General features: G+C 47.0%; 1 protein-coding gene across 1 annotated transcript; it reads left to right on the plus strand.

Moving 5' to 3' along the window:
• Nucleotides 1-1,068: 1,068 nt before the first annotated feature.
• LOC8026652 lies at nucleotides 1,069-21,873 on the plus strand. Its single transcript, XM_042293876.1, has 2 exons — nucleotides 1,069-1,258; nucleotides 19,440-21,873. The coding sequence occupies exon 2, from the start codon at nucleotides 19,444-19,446 to the stop codon at nucleotides 21,589-21,591; it is 2,148 nt and encodes a 715-aa protein (XP_042149810.1). The 5' UTR covers nucleotides 1,069-1,258; nucleotides 19,440-19,443; the 3' UTR covers nucleotides 21,592-21,873.
• Nucleotides 21,874-22,238: the final 365 nt, after the last annotated feature.

The raw sequence follows: 22,238 nt of genomic DNA on the forward strand, positions 1-22,238 counted from the left end.
TGCATGGCACGCAGTGCTGTTCAGAACAGAGCGCCACTGGCTAGCCAGTTAATGCGAAGGCTTGTAGTGTCTTGCTGCTGCCTTGGCAAAGCTGCAAGTCACCTCTTTCACGCCTTGTGGTGCCCATCAGCTTCAAAAGAAACGGTGTTGAGTCGCGACCAGTAATATGCAAAACAAAAACGAGAACGGCTCGGTTATTAATAAGTTGTGTGCAGCAGAGGCACGGGTGCGAGGGCGTAGCTTCGCAGAATGTTCTTTTTGCACGGCTGCTCGTGCAAAAAGGGCGCTTTTGTGCTCGGGCTTGTGCCTTTTCTGCACACAACCTATGTTACAGAGTGTACAGCACGCCTTCGAGAGCACTCGCGTGCGGCGAGAAATCCATAATATACAAGGTACGATCGCAGGAAACCTCGCAGGGGTGCAGGAAGCTGCAAGTGCACGGTGCACCAGAATGTGAAACTAGAGGTGGTGATAGAATTTCACAGTTTGAGAATATGACGTTACTTGGGTCAAAATATAGAAACGATAAACGTAACTGCCTTACCGGCTGATGATAAGGGCCACCGGAGCACGACCAACTATTTTTTGTGATCGGGGCATTCGATTGGACGCGGGTTGGTAAAGATTTGAAAAACACGAAAGAATAAAACATGTAGGGACGAAGACAGACAGCGCAGTTCTTTGTTGACATGAAATGTAAGATCAAGCACATTATTTTGTCGGATCAAATGGTTTTGTTGAATTAGGTTTAGCTCGCAAGTTAGCCGTTCTTCGGCGGGCTTTCAGCTTTCTGCGATGGTTGTTTTAATTGTGAACGCAGGCTCAAACAATGTAGGCAGCGGCGCCAAATAGATCTGAAACGAAGAAACAGCTCGGACGCGTGGAACGAACACACATAGAGATCACATCACAGGAAAACTCAAACCACTCACCTCTCGTTCGACGACGGTTCGTCAGGCACGATGTTTCTCCGGGCGTTGAGGGGACCGCGTCTGTTTCCGTGCTCCTATTGGTCGTGACGTCACCAAATTGCGCGCCGAAGTTTTCTCTAGTCGCCGGTGATACGTCACACGTACCCATGATGCTCTTCTATGGCGGTTTTCTTGGTCGCGAACTGTGCGAACGCTAGGGACCACGTTTTTCTCTCCGCAATGAGAAGTTGCATTGTTTACTTTCACTGATCGACGCTACGTTAGTGAGCCGGCAATCTGAAACGCTGCGCGTTTGGTGAACCAAAGTGAGAAAGATTCCACTGCAGGTAATGCATTTTTTTTTTTATTCTGTGAACCTTTGACACGTAGACTTCGAAGTATTGGCCTTGTAATTATTATTACAGCTAAAACTATTACAATGTGGGGTTGCGTGTGGGTGACGTTTGCTAATCACAGTGACGTTTGCAATCACGGGCTGCCAGGTTTTGTTTGTTGTTTCCGACGGCCGGCCAGCACTTGTGAGTAATAGCCTCAAAAACTTTTTTCGATAGAACTGTCAAGTCCTAACACAGCCGCATTACACTGCGTGAAATGGAGCCGTGGAACATACAGTGTCCGTCCTGTGTGCACCTACTTTTGTCCCATCCTTTTGCACTGTTTTTAATCATGTAGTTAAAAAAAAAAAAAAAAATAGCACAACAATTTACTTTTTTAGTCCAAAATGTCAAGTCAAAGCTGAAAAAGACAGCTTATTTGCAAACAGCCGACGATTGAAGCTGATTAGCTTCCATTGTCAGCTGATCTGCTTCCTGTTGAACTAAACAACGACTCCAGAAAACAACTGAGTGTACTCTAGAAGAGCTGCACAGGAGCTGCAAGCTTAAGGCCACGTTTTGTTGCTACTTCCAAGCCTGGTGTCAACTCTGTCGAAAAGGTAGTTGAGGCAGAAGATGGCACACAACAAAGGCTCTCAGCTGGTACAACCTGCTGCGGTTCGAGTCTATTCTATATTTTCTGCCTTATTAAATACGTGAGATTGCTGTGATGCAGCGTTGGCCTCCAAACATAACATTTGGCGACGCGGCTAAACAACGCAAGGAGCATGGCAACGAAAGAGAACGAACCAGGACCGGCACTTCGACGTCTGGAGGAGTTTGACACATTGAGTGACTCGGGTTCTTCCTTTTGGCGAACAGGATTGTGAACAACCTAGTGAGGCGGGCCGTCTTCTGCAGCGTGTGTGGGCCTTCCACATATGCCTTGCTTCGATCACTCTGCTCTCCTAAGACACCAGGTGACATACCTTTTGAAGAGTTGGTAGCCATTCTAACGAAGCACTTCGCACCGAAAACATAGGTAATTGCTCACCGATTTACGTTCAACAAGCGTTGCCAACGTCAAGGCGAGTCCGTGGCGAACTACATCGCGGAGTTGCGTCGCCTCGCTGAACACTGAGACTATTCATCGTTTTTGGATGAGATGCTTCGAGATCGTTTGATATGCGAGGTCAGCGAAGAAGCTGTACAGCGCCATCTTCTCGCCGAACCAGAGCTCACCTTCGCAAAGGCTTAGGACCCTCCAATCGCGGCAGAGTATGCGAAGAAATATACGCAAGAGACCTTCATAACCCATAGGCGGCTGAAGTTTGCTACATCGACAGAAACATCTCGCATAAAGCGCCGAACAGCTCATCGACGCGAGACAACAACCTTGCCAAGGTTAAGACACGTCCAAGCTCAGTTGGCAAATGTTGGCATTGCGGTGGTACACACGACGTAACTGCCATTTCTGTGGCAAGAAAGGGCACATTGTATGTGCCTGCCGCCAGAAGATGGCCAAGTCCAAAAACAGCGCTTCGAAAGTGGGATCAAGCCATAAGCTGGAGTTAGACAAAGCTTCCAAGGTGGAGTATCGCCTAAACTTCATTGAGCCGGCAGGGATAGTCGAAGTTCAAGTAAATGGAATCCCCATCTGCATGGAAGTATATTCCAGAGCAGCTTGTTCAGTCATCGATCCGAGGAGAATGCATCGCCTTGGACTAACAAAGAAGAAACTGATAACAACAGAAATCACTCTCGGGATATATTCTCACCGAAAACTGACGGTTCTTGGAAGTGTCAACGTTCCTGTGAAATTCGAAGGAAAGGAGCACACGTTACCACTGCTGGTAGTGAAAGGACAGGGCTAAAGCCTGTTGCGAAGGTACTGGTTCTGAGCACTGGGAATCAAGATTCAAGGAATTTATCAACTATCCGAGTCCCTGCCCCGGATGCAAGGACTGGGGAAGGAATTTCCAAATGTCTTCGAGTCGGGACTTGGTGAAAGCAAAGGACCCGAAGTTCATGTCGAGCTCAAGCCAAACTCCAAACCAAAGTACCACAAGCCTCGAGCTGTTCCGTTGGCGCTTTAACCAAGAGTGGAAGCCCAGCTGGGAGGTGTGGTTGGCAGAGAAACGTTTTGATCAGAACTGCCATAGGTTCCAACAGGTGACGACATCACGAATGTTGCACTGCTAGATTGCCAGTGTTGGAGGTGCCACCAAAGACATCTACTTCTCAATCTGGATTAAGTTACCATGCCACCGAGATCTTGGCCAGGCCGCACCTCCTGCTGAGCTGTGCCAGCTTGAGCTGTGCCAGCTTGAGCTGTGCCAGCTTGAGTTGTGTGTCTTGTTCACACACATTATCAGCACTATGGGGATGCTCCTGCTGAGCGGTGCCAGCTCGGGCTGTCTCTCTTGTTGACGCACATTCTCAGCATTATGTGGACACGCCATCTGAGCTGTGCCAGTTCAGGCTGTGTCTCTTATTGACACACATCCACCTGAAAGACGAAGCCTGCACATTACATTATAGCGTCCCTGACTGATCACAATGCGTATGGGTCAAGTACTGTACAGAACAGCCGAGGAACGTAACTAAAACATTTGACTTAATCGCAAAAGTTGAACCTGGGACCGGCGCTGATTAGCTCTTTAGCTTGTGGATGTGGTCATTCCTTCTCAGCTCGGGCCCCTCGTTTTTCTCGTGCCCGAGTTCCTCTTCCCCCTTCTTTTCAAACCGATGGCCTCTCAGTTTTCCCGGTGTTCATAAACTTTAAATGAACACGTCTGGTAAAAACCTCTGGCGGTCCTTTTGGGAACGCACCGCTACAAACTCCCATCTCCAGTGAGGAGACGTGTGATTCTTCAGCAACGTCCCATGACTGCTCGGGAAATATTTGTGGGTGATGTACAACGGCAAGTAGTGGCTTGCGTTTTAAGATCCTCGCTTTCGAAGCGCACTGGTCAGTAAGCGTGTCGTCTCGACAGTGTTGCAGGGGTTTCCAGGAAACTGTGTGAACAGTCTATCGAAGATTGAAACGATGGGTGGTTCTGCAAGGTGGACTCGGCCGTTGACAACGTTTCCGGCTGGTCGAAATCCACCACCTTTAGGGATGGATCAGGTGGAGCAAAGTCTAAATGAGCTGGCTTCACCTGATCCAAAGTTACAATCTCCTGCTGTCCGCAAACGCCCAAAGTCATGGTCTTTGACATTCTTCGCTGCACCCTGTACGGGCCATCGTGGGTGGTTGAGGAGGCTTCCGCATGGAGGCATGTCGCAAGAAGACACGAGTGCCGGTCGCCAAGTCGTTGATGATGAAAGTGGATGGGCCTCCAGCTTGGCTAGGTGCCGTGACGCGGAGCTGCTTCATAGCCTCTCGCAGTTCGGTGGCATAACTCCCAGGGTCCGAACAGGTATCGGCTGGTGTCAATACAAAAAAATTCACCTGGCAGCCAGAGCGTGGTTCAATAAACCAGCTCAGCTACGTTGCAACCAATGTCACTTTTAAGTGGCGTACGTATGCTGGGAAGCAAGAGTGGCAGCACCGCCATCCAGTCTTGACGCTTCCATGCTTTGAAAGTCGCCTTGAGCTGGCGGTGGAAACGCTCCACCATGCCGTTGCTGGGGGGGTGATACACGGTCGTTCAGATTCTTCTTTACCCCAGTAGTGTCATGGTGCTGGAGAAGAGATTAGATTCGAACTGGCGGCCCCTGTCAGTTGTGATTGTGGAGGGTGTGCCGCATCTTGAAATCCAGTGCACGACGTCTGCGCGTGCCATTGTGTCTGCAGTAATGTCGGCCAACAGAATTGCTTCTGGCCAGCGTGTGTAACATCGACACACGCTAATAGATGGGTTTTTCCCTGGGATTGTGGCAGCATTTCGACAATGTGCGCCAGGCGGATCGAAGGAGCCCAGTGGTGTTACTGTGTGTTCATGAACCTTCGAGCGTTGACACTGTAAGCAGGTGTGTGCCCACTGGCATACGTCCTTGTCGATATTAGGCCACACAAAATGGGATGTTAAAGGGTGTTGTGTGGCCGGGATGTGACAATCCTTGAGGGAAGTAAAAAATCCGGCAACAAAACTTTGCGGGTACAAATGTGCGCGGAAATTCTGTCGAAGTGTCGCAGATGAGGTTCACAGGATACATGGGAAGGGGAGCCTCTTGGAAGACGAGCATACCGGCTGATAGTTTGAATTCCCGCAGCTGTGCATCACCGTGTTGTACCTTTGCCAGTCTTTCGAAGTCGATGGCTGCCAGAGAATCAACGGTGCAAATGCCTATTCGTGAGAAAGTGTCTGTGATGGCGTTGTCGGTGCCCTGGGTGTGACGAATGTCTGCAGTGTATTTGGAAATGCAGGTAATTTGCCAAAGCCCCCTCTGGGAGTGACTGCCACCATCGGGTTTCAGAGATTTAAAGGCGTGGACTTGTGGTCTGTCAAGACAAAAAAATTGGCGACCTTTCACGAAATGTCTGAAATGGCGTAAAGCCAGGTACACACTGGGTAGTTCACGGCCGAAGATGTTGTACCGCTGTTCGGTGGGCGTAAGCTTGCGAGAGTAAAAAGCAAGTGGTTGCTACTCTTCGTTTACTTTCTGTTATAGCATTGCGCCGACAGCGATATCTGACGCGTCGGTGACCACAGAAAGTGGGGCGACTTTTTTCGGGTGCGCAAGCATGGTGCTGTTAGCGAGCAGCTGTCGGGCGCGGTCAAATGCTGATGTAGCACCCTTGTTTTACATTAGCTCCGTTGTGGAATTACTCGCATCCAAGAGCATCTGATGCAGTGGCTGGAGCTTCTCGGCGCAACCCGGGAGAAAACAATGATAAGAGGTTATCATGCCGAGAAACTCCCAGAGTTGCTTCTTTGTTGTGGGCTTCGGGAATTCTTGAATGGCTTGCACCTTGATGTTGAGAGGGCGGCTACCCAAAGAGTTGACCGTGTGTCCCAGGAAGTGGAGCTCCGACCTGCAAACATGCACTTGGCCACATTGACAATGATTACATACTCGGTGAGGCGAGTAAACACTGTTCGGAGGTGTCCGATGCGTTTGTCTGTAGTTGTAGATGATCTTCCCCCGAGCATGTCATCCATGTAGACAAAACAGTACGGCAGGTCCCGTAACACCTGGTCCATGAAACGTTGGAATGTTTACGCAGAGTTTTTAAGTCTGATTGGCGTACGCGCGGACTAGAGCAAATCGAAGGGCGTTGTCATTGCCCTCTTCGGAATGTCCGAGGACTCCACCATGTCAATCTTAAAGAAAACGGTAGCGCCGTCGAGCGATGCCGTAAAGTCATGAATATGTGGTAACGAATACCGGTCTTGAGATGTTATCCAGTTGAGGGCTCTGTAACCTCCACACAGGCGCCAGTCCCTGGGTGTGGACTTGGGGACCATGTGAAGGAGTGACGACCAGGAGCTCTCGGACTGTCGGACAATGCCCAGCTCAAGCATATGTTCAAAACTCCTGTCGGGTGATGCATAGATTGTCTGATGGCAGTCGGCGTGGACTGGCGTGAACCGGGGTTCCTAACGCAGTGATGTGATTGCTGCGCCAATTGCGCCAAACTGCGCCAAAGGGCTAGTTTTGCTACATCCTGCTACATTTTGCCAAAATATGGGTAATCTGCGCCAAGCCTGCGCCAAAGGACCAATTTCGGTCGTCTTTCAAAACCGAAACTAAACTGAGTACCGTAATTGAGCACACCTTAGTTATGGGGCGCAAGCGGCCGCCCTGCACTAAGTAGCCTGAATCAATGATTTATCCGGTCTTGCATAGTTTTCCCGTCGTCTTGCGTTTCGCACTCTCGTCGCCTCGTGGGTCTCGTCTCGCATCTTTTTAAAAAAAGTTTCAACGATAGACGCGGGTGTGTGCGGACGCTCCGGCGCTAGCGTGCCGGGTAGCAGCCATGCCGTTATGCTGTGAAACGCATAACGGCGAAGCCATGTTTTTGCGCGGTAGGAGTTACTTTGTGAGCTGAAGCACTCGCTCCTAAAAGCAACGGCCGTGGGAAAACCATATTTTTTCCCTGCCTACCAGTCACCGTGGTCGCGCGACGTCGGGTGTTGCCGTCCCCCTGGTCGCTGCCAATATAGCGCTTTCTAAACTAAAACATAAGGACCACCGCATGTTCATCAACATTCTTGTTCTTGTTTAAATCATACGCTACTACAAAAATCCCTCTTTAACTCAAAGACTTCTGTGTCGAAGTATTCACTACCTAGGTTTCTCTCGATGGGCTTTCTTTTGAGAAGGACCCTGGTACGTGAAAAACCTGCTGCGAAAGAACGTTGAAGAGAAGTGAGCTAAAGCAAAGAAGGCAATGTCTGCACGATGAACTCGCACAGCGCGCTTGTTTGTCTCGCGTTCAGTCGGTGCACAAAGCGCTCCAAGAACGTTTCGAACCTGGCTCGCGATGTCTTGCATAGTTATGCTGAGCTTTTTTAGTGTTTTTTGTGTTTAGCTTGTACCTCTCCTCCCACGTGCCGCTGGACTGTTTTCGTCGTATGCTGGACAGTTGGATTTTGCATACACTTTTGGGAACCAGTTGGCAACGAAGCGGAGTGGTGTGGTTTCGGTTTTGATTGAACAGCCGTTGTCTTCGCTCGCGTGACGGAGCACGTGCAACTGCAAGCCTGCCGAAGTTGCCCTCACGTGCATTTGAACATGATTGCACGATAGAGGCACCAGCCCGGACGCTGGCAATCCTTTTCTTTTCTGGCACGTCGGGAGCCCGGAAAACGGCGGCAAGCGATTTTTCGGAATAGCTCTGCAACGCCTACATCACTGTACACTTGTAAGACGTCTCAATGTCTCTTCGGAGACATTGACAGTGGACATTCATTACTAGCTGAAGGCAAAGTGAGGCTTGCAGCAGCCTTGCAGAAAGTTTAGAAAAGCAAAAAGAAGAGCACCCGCTAGTCGTAATGCACCTTTCTCTTGTGTATACGATTTCGCATTGCACTGGAGTAGTTACGTGTTTACTGATTTGGAGGCTGCTTCCATTTAGTATATAATATACCTAGTAAACCTAATGGTGCGATATTTACTACTGGGCTTGTCATTTTCAAAGAAATTTTATATGTGCCGTTTGGTTCCTATTTATCTCTAGCGGGTACATATATAGGTATCATTTAACTGAAGCATTGCAAAATGTGTCATGTCATTGGCTATTGAGTTACACGTGGAAAGATTTCCAGGGGGTCTAACTCAACCATAACTTGTTTATTGCGGCGAGCAAAGTGCCCTTCGTTTGTCCAGCACTTAAAACAATTTTTTTTTTTCGAAGAATATCTGCTGCAAAACAGACTTTTGCTGCTCCAAAACACTGTGTTGGCCGCTCCAAAAGTCACTTATGCTGCTCCAAAGCACTCTTGGTTGCTCGAAAGACCACCTATGCTGCTCCAAAACACTGTTCTGGCTGCTCCAAAAGCCACTTATGCTGCTCCAAAACATTCTTTTGGTTGCTCCAAAGACCACTTATGCTGCTCCAAAACACTTTTTTGGTTGCTCCAAAAGCCACTTATGCTGCTCCAAAACACTGTTTTGGCTGCTCCAAAAGGTGCTCCAAAACGAATTAGGCCAATCACATCACTGCTAACGTTTCGATGTGGTGTGTCACAGTGTGTTGGACGAGGCTCTCGTCGGGTCCAACACGCTTCGGCCCCGGAAGCTTGCCAAGCAGCTTGGCGTACTTTGACTCTTCGGACGTGGGGCTGATGGACTTCAGGGACGATGCGATGCCTTGTATTGACAAGCTTGTCACTACGTCTCGAAGACGTCTTCGCTTGACGTGCATCAACAACCCAAATTGTGTCAGGAAATTGGCTCCGATTATGGCGTGTGGAATAACCGCACAAGCAAACACCCAGCAGAAGGTTTGCCGCAGCCAGGTCAAGAGTCAGTGAATGCTCACCGTATGTTGGAATGGCCGTATTGTTGACGGTCCGGAGCTGTGACGTGCTGGAATGCCGGCGATCTTCTGCGGTTGCTGGAACCACACTAACCTCCGCACCGGTCTCCACCAGGAAGTGTACATCGGTGGTGCAGTCTGCCACATAAAACAATGATTGACGGCTGTCTTGATTGCCTGGAGCGCCTGTCACCGTTAGTGCTCCGCTGTCTGGTTTTCCGATTTCGAGCATGGGGGCTCGCACTCGCGAGCTGCAGCGCTGAACCGTTGATAGTACCAGCACTCGCCTGACCTCGCGCGTGACAAGGAGCGAGACTGGCGTCAAGGGCATCTTCGTGATGTGCTGCGGCCGCGGGGAGCTTGCATTTGTGCCATTATGTCGGCGAGGCGAGAAACCTCTGCTGGGAGTTCATATTTCTCGTCCGGGATGCTTTTGGCATGAACTGTTGATACGTGCGGTGATGCTGCTGGAATTTCCCTGATACTATCTGCGAACTCGGCAATCCTTACAAGGTCGATGTCTCCGGCCGATGCGGTTACCATTCGCACATTCTTTGACAACCTTTGCAGAAATAGCTCCTGGAGATGCGAGGCGTCGATAGTGGTCGCCTTGTCCCCGAAGAGCTGTCCCTTTCAACGCAGCAGTTGCGTAGGCATCTGTTTACAAAGTTCCTCGGCGGTCAACAGTTGCTAGAGGCATTTCTGTTCCGAGGCCCCTGTGCGGCGGGGCCTCAAAACAACCACCAGCGGAGTCATACTCTGCTGGTGGTTGAAGTAGCAGGTCACGCACCTCTGGCGATGTCAGGTGACAAGCTAGATACCGCGTGCTGGAACTGAGTCATGTCTGATGTAATATGCCGAGTCGCAAATTATGCCGCATATTACAAACTACATAATATGCCAAGCCGAACACGCGCAAAAAAAAAAAAAATCTTTTCACCTTAAGGCGTTTGCCCACGAGGAGAAGCGATTCAGGACGAGAGCTAAGCTAAAAAAAAAAAAAAATCTCTGCACATAAAGAAAAAAGAAAGCTTTTTAGCGTATTGTTACAAGGCAGAGCTGAAGAGATGAGAAAGAAAGAGGCTCTCGCCTTACAACAAACTCATTGTGGAAGTTCGTTGTCAATGTTTTTTTTGCTATATTGAACTACTTGCTATATCAAACTGATCGTAGCGTTTCCTGCTGTTCGTTATAAACGGGTTTGACTGTAGCCTGCCGGTAAGAGCCAGGCGGCGCCAGTAGAGTGAGAGCCCAAAGTTATATCCTCCCTCGGTGTAACTTGGCAAATGAACGATAAGCCCCACACTGTATGCTAACGGCTTCGATATCCGCTACGTATACAAGCGCAACGCACACATATTAAAGCATGACACAGCGAAAAGCCTGATACATCTTCGCAGTAAAACTCTGGTGACACATAATCACGTCCCGATTGTCCCTCCAGGCCGCAGCTTCCGCCGTACTTGCATGTTATGCGATCACGGCTTCCTGGCCTACCTAATATTTCTTGCTTGAGACACTAGGCTTTAGTGTTGCCACCGGAGTAATAGCTCACGTTTGAACAATGCACCTGCCACTCCCAGGCATACCCAACATTTCTTGCTTCAGTAGCTAGATAGCGCCCAACCAAACAGCACTGCAGGTCGTCTATAGACCAGTGTCCAAAATCCTAGCCCCAGCGATAAAAATGTGAAATAATAGTCTCAAGCGCAGGCTGTTGTGAAGGGGGGCTGCGCATAAAACAAGGTTTTTTCTTTTTAAAGAACTCTTGGCATTGGCATTGTTCTTAGAGCTTCGTGACTATGCCTTTCTGACGTACCACGTTATGTGCAAAAGTTTCTTAAAAAAAAACAACAAAAAACCGAGTCTCGCGAAAAGTGCAGTCCCCCCCCCCCCCCCCCCAACCCCCCCCTTACTGTGTCATGGCGTCAGCATAAACAAACATTGCGGCACCCATGGAACACAGCAGACGCTGGTCTATAGCAGTGTTGCGGAGTTGCCACTCCGGAGTCGGAATGATTCAGGAATCATTCCGCATTTTCACGACCCCAGAATGGAATGGGAATGGAATGGCGGCAACGTTAAGGGGAATGGAATGGGAATGGAATTAGGCGCCTTTTGCCCGGAATGGAATGGGAATGGAATGGGCACGGTTCTTTTTTCTTTTTTTGTGTGTGTTTACGGTCAGCTAAACCGGGCCAGTCAGCGAGTCAGTTGCTCAGAAATAAAATGAGCGGGAAACTGCAAGCCCGCGTGGAGCCCTAACAGACTTATGCACACACACACAAAAAAATGCAATACATAAAACAAGCGTCAAAGCAAAAGGGGAAAGGGGGTAACGTGGCGCCTTTCACGGACGCGCAGGCGTCGGGCTTCGATGGCGTTACACGAGAGCGAAACAAGAAACGGAGCACCAAGCAAAAGAAAAGGGAGCGGCAAGGAAAGAAACCGTAATGCACAACTCCTCATCGTCCTTCTTGTCATGCTTTTTTTTTTTTTTTTTTTGTTGCGACGGTTTGTAGACTGCACGCGCGCGCACAGACTGAGATCTGGGAGCGGAAGGGACTCGTAACTCGCAGAGCTCTGATAACTCGTTGACTCGGGCGCCGCCGAAAGATGATCAGGTATTTTTTCTTATAGTTCGAGGAGCGTTGTTTCGCAGGCAGCCAGCCCTGCCGGCCCTGCTGCCTTCCACGTTCATTCACGCGCACTCCTTTGAAGTGCGAAATGTGGGTTTGCTTCGGCATTAAAATTCCAAAGCGAGATTCACTTCCCTCTTCTCCTCTTGCGCTTTGCTCCGAGGCTTGTTTTTTTATACTGCATTTGTAGTGCAAGTCCGCCTTTGACTTGGTCTTTGTTTCGATGCTTGTTTTTTTTGTGTTATATGTTTTAGTGGGTTGGGGGGCTATGGTTGGGGTTACAAGCAAGCTAGCGGATTCCCGTTCATTTCCTTTGACTTTAGTCTCTGCATACTTCGTTTCACCTTGCGATGGACCGCTCCGGACGCTACGAGTCACCCTAGGCAATCCAGCACCGTGAGCGGAACTGCAGGGTCACGCGACACTCAGAAGGCACTGGAGTGGTTTCGATAACTCTCGTGCTGTCTGCTGAGGTCCATCGTAAGGTGAAGTAGACTATCGTCACTGCTCTTGGTGTGACCGAACTGATTAGACCCGGAGAAAGACCGTCCCGCGCCACACGATGCGCGACCGTTGCTGTGAGGGCAACTGAGAAGGGGAGCTGGGTGCTAGCTGCCACTAAGGTTTTGACTTTCGCGCGCCTCGGCTGTCCGGTCTGCATTCGTGCTCCTTGTACTGGACCCTGTTTGAGGCAATGAGAAGTCAGTTGGACGGTGTTGTTGAGGAAACACGGGGAATGTCAATTCGAACGGTGCGTTATTACCCCGTTAACTGTATCTTGATGTGAAGAGCTTTGTCAACGCTGACTGCCCGACCCGTCGCCACAACGCGAACAACCGACACCGAAGTAGAAGAATGAATCGGTTGGTACCGTCTGCTGCCTGAACCCGCCACTCGATTAGCGCGAAGAGGAACATCACAATTCGGACGCGTAGACAAGATAAATACAGATCGAGTCATGGCATCGTGGAAGACAGTTTTCGGCATTAGTCGCAAAGAAAATAAACAAGTTGCACTCTGAAAGTTGTGCAACGATACGAAACTATACACGGTGCGTGCAGTCGGCGTATATCATCAAACTTTATTCGCCATCTGAAGAGGAAACACGAGAATGAGTATGCGAAGGGTGGAAAAGGGCAGGCGAACCAGCCAAAAATTGAATTGAATATCAATCAATCAATCAATCAGTTTATTTTTTCTTTCAAGGGGTACACACTCCTCGAAATGGTACCTTGGTGCAAAAGGCGATCGTATCGCCTGACTGGGCACCAAGGTCCAATGGGGGGGGGGGGGGGGGGGGGGGGGGAAGGGGGGCAAAATCCAGCAGCAACAGCAATTAAGGTAAAACTTCGACAAGAGAAAAAAAATACTTATACAAGATATAACGGATACACACATACATACACTCAAGAGAAAATGGATGCATACATAAAATTGTAAAGAATGAATACTAGCACACATTGATGTTGTTTAACATTGTCATAAAAACAAAGATTAAAAAGTAATACAAGACATCAAGCAAAAACGAAATAAATAAAAGTAAGAAAAGCACTTCGGTATAAACCATAAAAGTGAAGAAGCTAGAATACATTCCTAAATTCCCGGCACATATAAAAATAGCAATCTGGCATTGTCCACACAATAAAATTAAAATATAAACATGATCACAAGGTATACAAGATTTTTAATAAAAGCGGATGCACAAAAAATGCGGGTTAAAATTTAAAAAAAAAATGTATTTCAACATATCTATAGAATTATCAACTCAGTGGCAATCAAAAAGGAGCGTAGACTTTTTTTACATGTAGTTCGGTTTGTAGTAATTATGAAATTATTACCAACAGCATTTAGAAGCTGGGAAACCTGAAAATTGATCATTTGTTTTCCGTAGTTAGTCCTAATAGATGGTAGTCTGTATGTCCTTGTTGTCCTTAAGTTATATTCAGACAAATTTGCAAGAATGAGGTCAAAGCCGCTTATTCCGTTTCTATGAATAAGCTGCCCAAGCTTATAATGGTAAAGTTTAGAAAGTGGAAGGATATTTAATCTGTCAAATAGGCTTTCGGCTTCACTACAGTGATTCGAGTTGGTCATTATTCTTAACATACGTTTTTGTAAACTTGCAAGTCCATTATAATTTGTTTTAACCGTGGTGCCCCAAACTAGTAAGCAGTAGTAAAGTTTTTGATAAAAGATGGTGTAGTATATCTGTACCTTCAACCATGTCGGTAGGAGGTCTTTTGTCTTATAAATTATTCCTATTGTTCTAGAGAGGTCACTTTTTATATGCTCAGTTTGCGTTGTCCAGGATAGTTCGTCATTAAACCATACCCCTAAGAATTTGCAATCAGTTATACGGTCTATAATGGAATTGTTTATTGTCAAACATGGCAGTTTATTGATCTTTTTATTTTTTGGCGTAAATAACATATACTTTGTTTTTGAAGCGTTTAATTGCATTTTATTTATGTCGAGCCACCTGTTTAAATCGCATAGGTAGTTATTAGCTTCTTGTTCTATTTCATCTACGGAAGTACCAGAAAAAAAGAGACTAGTATCATCAGCATACATGACTAAGTTTGGAGAAACTGAGATGTTTACAATGTCGTCTAAATAGATTATAAAAAGCAGAGGTCCTAATACTGATCCCTGAGGGACCCCATATTTAACAGTCTTAAGATCAGAATGGATGTCATTGATTTGTACGAACTGCTCGCGATTTTGTAGGAAACTCTTTATTAAATCCAATGCTTTACCCCTAATGCCATAGCGGGGAAGTTTTTGTAGTAGGATGTCATGATTGATGCTGTCGAATGCTTTTCGAAAATCCAAGTATATGCCAAGAGTAAGAAGTTTATTTTCAATGTTATTTAAAATTTTATCTTTTATATGCAACAAGGCATCTTCTGATAAGAAGATGCCTTGTTGAAATATCGAGATTCGTAAAGATAAGATGATAAGAAATATCGAGATTCGTAAAGCAAGCGTGAACTTATGCGTTTTAAAACAGGTTTCGTGACATGGTTTAACTTTATACGGTCCCTCGTGCTGCGCCGCACAGGTTGCATTTTGTCAGAGGATGTGCTCTTGCCGCTATGCATGGAGTCCCTTCCAGCAGTGTACTACCCGTGTTGCTGTATTTGAAGAATACAGTAATATAGGTTATTCCTGCGCCACGCACGAACTGGATATTTTTATGGTCTTGTCAAACAAGCACGCTGGCCGCGTATGTCCTAAAAGTCAAATGCAAAAAAGTTTAAAAAAAAAGAAAAGAAAATGAGTGGATTTAAGTTTTGCTATTTGTTGTGAGTCACGTGGTTGCGAGACCGATGTCTTTAACAAGCATCGACATATCAAGGGGCTTTCTCGATGTTTGCAGTACATTGTAAATAAACACTTTCTGCCACCAGCGGTTCGCTTAGTAAAATCAGTGCTGTTTTGAGGAATTTAGCTTTTTTTTTTGCAATTGTCTCTGCATTTGATAATGTCAGCTTTATGCTGCTTATGCCGGCAACACAATGTAGCTGTCAAGTGCCAATTTTTACGTTTAGGAATTAAAGGAATGAAATGGAACGATTCAGCCATTCCAGGAGTGGAAATGGGCCCAGTGTCTCCATTCCTAGGAATTGAAAGGAATTGAATTATCGAAAACTCTAGTTCCCCGGAATGGAATTGGAATGGAATGGGGGTGCCAATTCCGCAACACTGGTCTATAGCTATCCTTGTGTTTTGTCTGCCCTTCACGTGTTGGTAATGCAGTGCTACCTCAAAAGCGGGGGGAGTTGTGTGCTGTGAGGAAGCTTTTAAAGTTGGTGGGCCGCAACTAAGACGACAGTAGAACGGTGAGCCACCACGCTCGTATTCCTGTAAATGGAGCCTGCTTCATTTTCAAAAAGGACAATGCAGCTTTACCCGTTCTATCTAACAGCGTCTCCCTAATCTTTGCGTGAGTGTTCGTACCGCCGAGCTCACCCTCATTGAGACGGGGGGGGGGGGGAAGAAAAAGGGGGGGGAGAATTCATGCCATTGGACCAGTCTTGGGTAAGTTACTTTTAAAAAGTAATTCGTTAGTTACAGTTACTTTCAGAAAAAAGTAGCAAAGTTACCGTTACAGTTACCGCAACAAAAGAGTAACTCGTTACAGTTACAGTTACTTTCAAAAAGTAACGACGTTACTTTTCAGCTACTTTTCGATAACACAGAAGGTTAAGAAAAACTAGTGTCTGAAAGAAAAAAAAAATATAGACGCAAATCAGTCAGGCTTTTACCATAGTGGTAAATTCAAACTTTATAGTTTAGCTTGAAAATTAGTTAATATTATAAAAAGAATAAAGTCAAAAATTCAACTAAATGTGCTTTCTCAGATTTGAACACGAAGACTTGTTGTCGGAGTACTCCTTGTTGCAAAGTTTGCTTACTGCGGTCAAATTGTTAGCAACCCCCTTCACCCCAGCAAGATCTGCCTGTATGCCGTTCATGCTAGTTCTTTGTTCTCATCAATACCGCTATCCTTGGTAGCACTAGCACATTGCTTGCTCATTGACGGTTGCGCTGGGTTCATGGAGTCCTTGGACATATTTCAGTACATACACGGCAAGCCAGAAACAAACCCCGCGCAAACAACAGTAAATTTTACCTCCACTGTTGACACCACGCCAACTCAAATCAAAATACGAAACATACGAAGTGCCCTCCGCGTGTATTGTTGTTTCACGGTTGATTTACCCAATAGACTACTTCCATAAAGCCCTGCATGCAACACGGCGCGCGTTGCACTCTGGGAACTAGTTGGCCAGGAAGGAGGGTGGCATGGTTTCGGTTTCGATCGACACGTCGACAAGAGATTGATTTCTGGCCCCGAGAGCGACATTTGTGGTCTCTAAACTCACCTAAATGGCCAGACTTCGAAGCTCTTGCACAAGCCCGAGACGTATCGCTTGTCTTAACAGATGCTTGGTGTATTTTTGTAATTGAACCTTCCTGTTAGCGTTCCAATCGAGGTATGTGGACGAGCCAGTGCTGGGAGTCTCGACGCTGCGAAGCTCGGGTGCTGGGGGATCTTGCTTGTGTACGAATCAACAAGCTGTAGCAACCAATAAGTATGCATACATCGAGCTCGCGCCTTTAAATTAGTTTTGTTGATCAAAAAGTACGTTTGCTCCGTGCGTCCATAGACGAAATATTACTTTTTGCAATTACTGTTTTTCTTAATGTGCCTGAGTATGCGAGGTAAAACTCGGAGGCGCCATTGAAAAGCTCAATTTTAACACACTTCTTATTTCTTATCTGTATACTGCACCGCAGCACTGCATGAAGTGAAGTCCCCACCCGCTTGCATTTTACTAATATTCAACATCGCGTATGCGCATGAAGTTATCTTGCAATCATATAGGCAAATTCGTGCATACAGACAGTTTTAAGAATGCAAAAGTCGAGCACTTGTGTGAAGAATGTCGCACCGTTCGCCGGAAGTGCGTCAGACGGGCATGAACCCCTATGCGCACCGCATTGGGGTTCATGCCCGTCCGGCGCACGGTGCGACATTCTTCACACAACTGCTCGAACGAATTCAAAGCGCATTTGACGGTTGCTAATGGCCATAATATTTGTTATGTGTTTGCTTTCTTCCTGCCTGAGTATGCCGAGATAATTTCAGACACACCGTTCCCGGCACAGATCTCGGGCGTCAGTAAAAGCTCGTCCAAAAAGGCTTCGCGAGGAGTAGGGGACGCTTGTTAGGGCCTCCGTCGTAGCTAGCCGATCTCAACGTTTGCGAAAAGTTAATCTTCTATCAGCATAAAATTTGAGTGGGAGATATATGATGACACGAGGAAGACATCATAGTAACTTTTGTGCAGTAGTGAGGTCGAATTTATTGCGTTTCCTTAAACGTTTATGCGTAAACGCTGGCCTCAATTTTGATACCCTGTGAGGATGCGGCTTGCTTTTCGCCCAATGAAGTAACAAAAAGCGGACGTTTGGCAAACAAAAGTGTGTAAGGCTCCAGACGAACAAATTTCAGTTGTAGTTCACTGGCACTAGACGGGATTACTGACATTGAGCTCAAAGATGCACTCGTGGGGTGAGGTGACTAAGCCACGACTTACTACGTTCGCATACGCATGCACAATATCCGGTGTTTCGGGAACCAAGGAAAGTGCCCCGGTCTTCGTTTTGTATCGCTCGAGGATGAGTGTATTGTACGTTCGTGAAAAGTCAGATAATCGAAAACGCAAGCAGCGCGTTCGGTCGCGGCGTGATAGCATGAGATGAAGCTGCTCAGTCGAAACCGAAACTGAGTGGCCAACTAGTTCCCAAAGTGCACTGCGTGGTATTTCGCCGCGATGGGGCGCGTCGGTTTTGGAAGAAGTCCATTAAAAAGCGTGCACAGAAAAAAAAAAAAAACGCAACAGAGATAGTGCTTCAAGATACTAAGATGTAAGTGTTCAGTCACAAAGTACAAGCACATGCGTAAAGATAACTAAATTCTTTTCTTCGTTTTTTCCATCAAATCTACACGTGGCTATATTCGGGTCGTGACTCGCGAGAAAGAGCGTATTACCAAGTTTGTGCAAGGCCGACTGACACTCGAATTGTCGGAACAGACAATCTGGAAAGTGCAAGGGATAGCTGGATTGTACTTGTTCAATGAGAGATTATTCATAAAGAACTGAAAAGTAACGACAAAAGTACCGTCGTTACTTTCATCGTTACCTCAGAAAAAGTAATAGAACTACAGTTACAAGTTACCGAAAAAGTAACAAAGTTACAGTAACGCGTTACTAGTAACGCATAAATACCCAAGACTGCATTGGACCCCTCCCGAAATAAAATCCTGGCTACGCCACTGAGCACTTGCTTTGGGTTTGCTGGACGACTGGTAAATGTGCCTACCCTACCATGGCGGAAATATGCTGCACGCGAGGTGATGCCAGCGTCGTCCAAAATGGAAGCTCCCTGGAGCCCTTCTTTCAAACATCTATAGGCGGTGCTGTGTGAATCCACTAGAGATGACATTAGGGAATTAAAGGTGCAGCCTTTTCCTTCTAGGTGGTATTGGCTCCATCCATGTTAGGGGTGTTTGAATGTGTACAGTGCCAGACAAAGTCAATGAATTTGCAGGAATGCGTGGCCTTGCTACACGCACCATGCTATGGCGAGAGGAATCATTTCTTGTGAGATTAGCAGCTAACATATTCAACCTTGCCATTCCTAATAGTGCGGTGGTACTGTTCTTGCTTTCGTAACACTTTGAAGGGTGTGTTTTTTTTTCTACTAAATTGACTGGATAAATTGAATTCATTGTTCAGAGTACTGACCGAGGCGAAGGACTGTCAGCACAGTGGCTCAGCGCAGTCAAAAATGCTGAGGTCGAATAGCTGGATGTTGAGAGCAGCTAATCTCGCAATCGGCTCGTGCACAGTATGAGTGGTTCCTGTGACTGTCAACGCAACACGTGCATGCTGTCCGAGGCTGGCGGCTTTTACTTTTTCCAGGACTACCTTTTATAGGTTCAAATTGGCTTAAATTCAACAGTTTTAGGTAGGTAAAGTGCTCTAAGGTGTTGAAGCCCAATGCTTTGGCTGGGTGCCATATGTATAGGAAATGCTTTTGTTCCCTGCAGCACAATGGGAACAAGGCGGACGCTCCTGGAGTATGCCTCTGACGTCGTCCAACTGTGCCCTGGCGAGAAAACAGCCCAAGAGCTCTATGATGACCTCTGCACCGTCAAAAGCTTCGTCAGCTTGAAGGAAATGAACCTCAATCTTCGCTGTACGCACAGTGAAGTCAGCAACTGCTACATCTTTGATGACCTCGTCCCTTGGAATGAGTGCTTGTGCATCCTGAACCTGGAGCTGAAAGAAACGGTGCCCGGAAAGCTCGGTGTTCTCCCTCTCCACCACCGACCTCTGCCCGAGACATCACACTCCAAAAGCAATCTTGCATATACCCTTCTTCATTGGCTTTTACAGGAGCATCGCTGCATCGTGGCTCTTGAGCTCAAAGGCGAGGCCATTTCTTGGCGACACAAACTTCTCTTTGACGCCATGGGTCGCTGCTCTGGGTTGAGAAAACTCAGGGTGACCTGCTGTAATGCAGACAACACGGCAGGCTGTGCCGACGACCTGGTCACTACCATAGGCGCTCTGGAGAAGCTGGAAAAGCTGGAGCTTGAAACCCTGATACTGTCTCTGCCTGCACAGAAGAAGCTTGTGCATAATTTTTGGCATTTGCATTCACTGAAGTCATTGGTGCTTTTGGGCGTCGATGCTCTCGACGACGACAAACCCACCGACGAGAACCCAAGTGCTTCTTTCCTGTTCGGAGAGTATTTGGCAAATAACACATCACTGAAGAAACTGACAATTGGTCTGGGCCCATATCAGGTGCCTCAGTTAGAGGCAGTGCTCCAGGCACTGAGAGAAAGCAAATCTCTCATGAAGTTGAGCTTTGACTATGTGAAACTCGGGACTGAGCAGCTGGAGCTCCTCAGTGAAGTTGTGGCTGAGAACACCACTCTCCGCATCCTGCATTTTTCCTGGTTTTCTTCCAGCTTTGAGTTGAAAACACTTGCCAAGCTCATTGAGAGGAATGCAGGGCTACATGAGCTTCAGGTGGGTAGCATTAAGATTAAGGACATTGCTCCTTTGGCACTCGCCATTCAAGCAAATAGAACTCTCAAGAAACTAGGCTTCTTTTGGCAATACATGAACACCAAGAATGCAGTCGGCTTCTATGAGGCCCTAGCGAGCAACAGTTCACTAGAATGTGTCTCAGTAGGTGAGGTCTGTGATGGTAAACTGGCCAAGTTTTACAAGACGCTGGTAGCGTCAGGGATGAAAGAAAAGATCAAATTCAGCACTGTTATCACAGACCCCTTTCGCCTGCTACAGGTCCTTCACAGATGGCCCGACCTTGCAGAGATAGTCTATGAAAACTCCTACGAGAATGAAGTTTCTCCTAGCCTGTGCTATGGCATCCAGATGATGACCTCAAGCTCACACCTACTTCAGCTGACAATCTGCATAGAAGCACCACTCACCAAAGAGCTTGCCAACTCTCTGGTGATATTGCTGTCAACCACAAGGACACTCAAGCGAGTCCACCTTGAATTTGGCCAATCAAAACCGTATACGCACATTGTACTGGACAAGGGTCTTAGCCTCAACAACACCATCGCTTGGTTGTCCCTCGTCAACTGGCAGTTCACAGAGCTCGATGCCGCGGTGCTTGGCTTGGCACTCAAAGGGAATGTGACTCTTAACGGACTGCTCATTGCGTGTGACAAGGCGTCCTCTGTGGCTTTGGTGGCAGAGCTAGGGAAATGCATCCACGTGAACCATCACCTGCTCGATTTCGTAGTGAAGAAACGAAGCACGCCTGAACCTCAGGTATACAAGCAGTTTGAGATTGACCATGTAATACGACGGAACATGTCCCACGTCCACCGTGCCGTTCAGTTTGTGATGGGTCGGGATGGCCAGTGCTTTGCCGAAGCATTCGAGATGTTGTGCCGGAGTGAGGTGCTGGTGGAGAGGGTTAAAAAGGCAGGTTCTTTGGCGGAGTGCGAGGCGAAAGAGAAGATTGCGGAGCGCCTGAATCACCTCAAGATGGACTTCATGGTGGCAGTCGGGATTGTCCGCAAAAGTGTCGGTTGTGACCGGCCAGATAGGGGTGGAGTGCAGCTGGATCAGATTGGGATCGACAACTGGTTGCGCATTCGGTCTTACTTGAAGGCAGCGGACATCAAGAAACGGTCGGCGGCGGACCAGTAAGAACAAGGTCTCTGCAGAATTTCAGCAGAGAATGACATTTTGCTGTGATAACTTGTTTCTTATCCTCATGGCGTGTTTTTCTCTGATGATCCTTCAAGTGGTACAAGTTTTAGACCACTTCTTCTGTGAGTTTGAAGCAAGTTTTGGTTTTTAGTACCTGCTTCAAGTATAGTTTCTCAGCTTTAATTTTCACTACAAGCTTTGTGTTGTCTTTTGCCTTGTGTTTTGCGACATTTTGTGTATTGAGATTATTTAATAAATTTGCACTCGTTTATCAACATGAAACTGGAACTTGTTTGCTTTAACCATTGCCAAACGTGGCTACTGAAAAAAAGAATGTTTTTAGGATAGTATGTTTTAACTTACTATCAATATTAGAGCAACCATGCCGACCTGTCACCTGTGCCGTGCTGACCGCTCCATTAGCTTTACACTGGTACTAAATTTTATGTAGTATAGCTTAATTATAGTATTTTTCCTCCTTCCACGTCCGCAACTCGAGCCTGAGGTAGTAATGAAAACTGAAGGACATACAAAATGTGTTCTCTGTTTGGCCTCTTTTTATTCAACGGTCTTTGGCTCATTATGTTTTATCTCCACCAGTTCGTCTACACAGGTAACATTACTTTAGTTATTTTGAATACTGT

Source organism: Ixodes scapularis, unplaced genomic scaffold (genome assembly GCF_016920785.2).
Source record: "Ixodes scapularis isolate PalLabHiFi unplaced genomic scaffold, ASM1692078v2 PGA_scaffold5__190_contigs__length_132052651, whole genome shotgun sequence".
Taxonomy (NCBI): Eukaryota; Metazoa; Arthropoda; class Arachnida; order Ixodida; family Ixodidae; genus Ixodes; species Ixodes scapularis.

Excerpts from the sequence above, each read along its gene's own strand:
- LOC8026652 (XM_042293876.1), top strand. The coding sequence starts at position 19,444 with ATGGGAACAAGGCGGACGCTCCTGGAGTATGCCTCTGACGTCGTCCAA.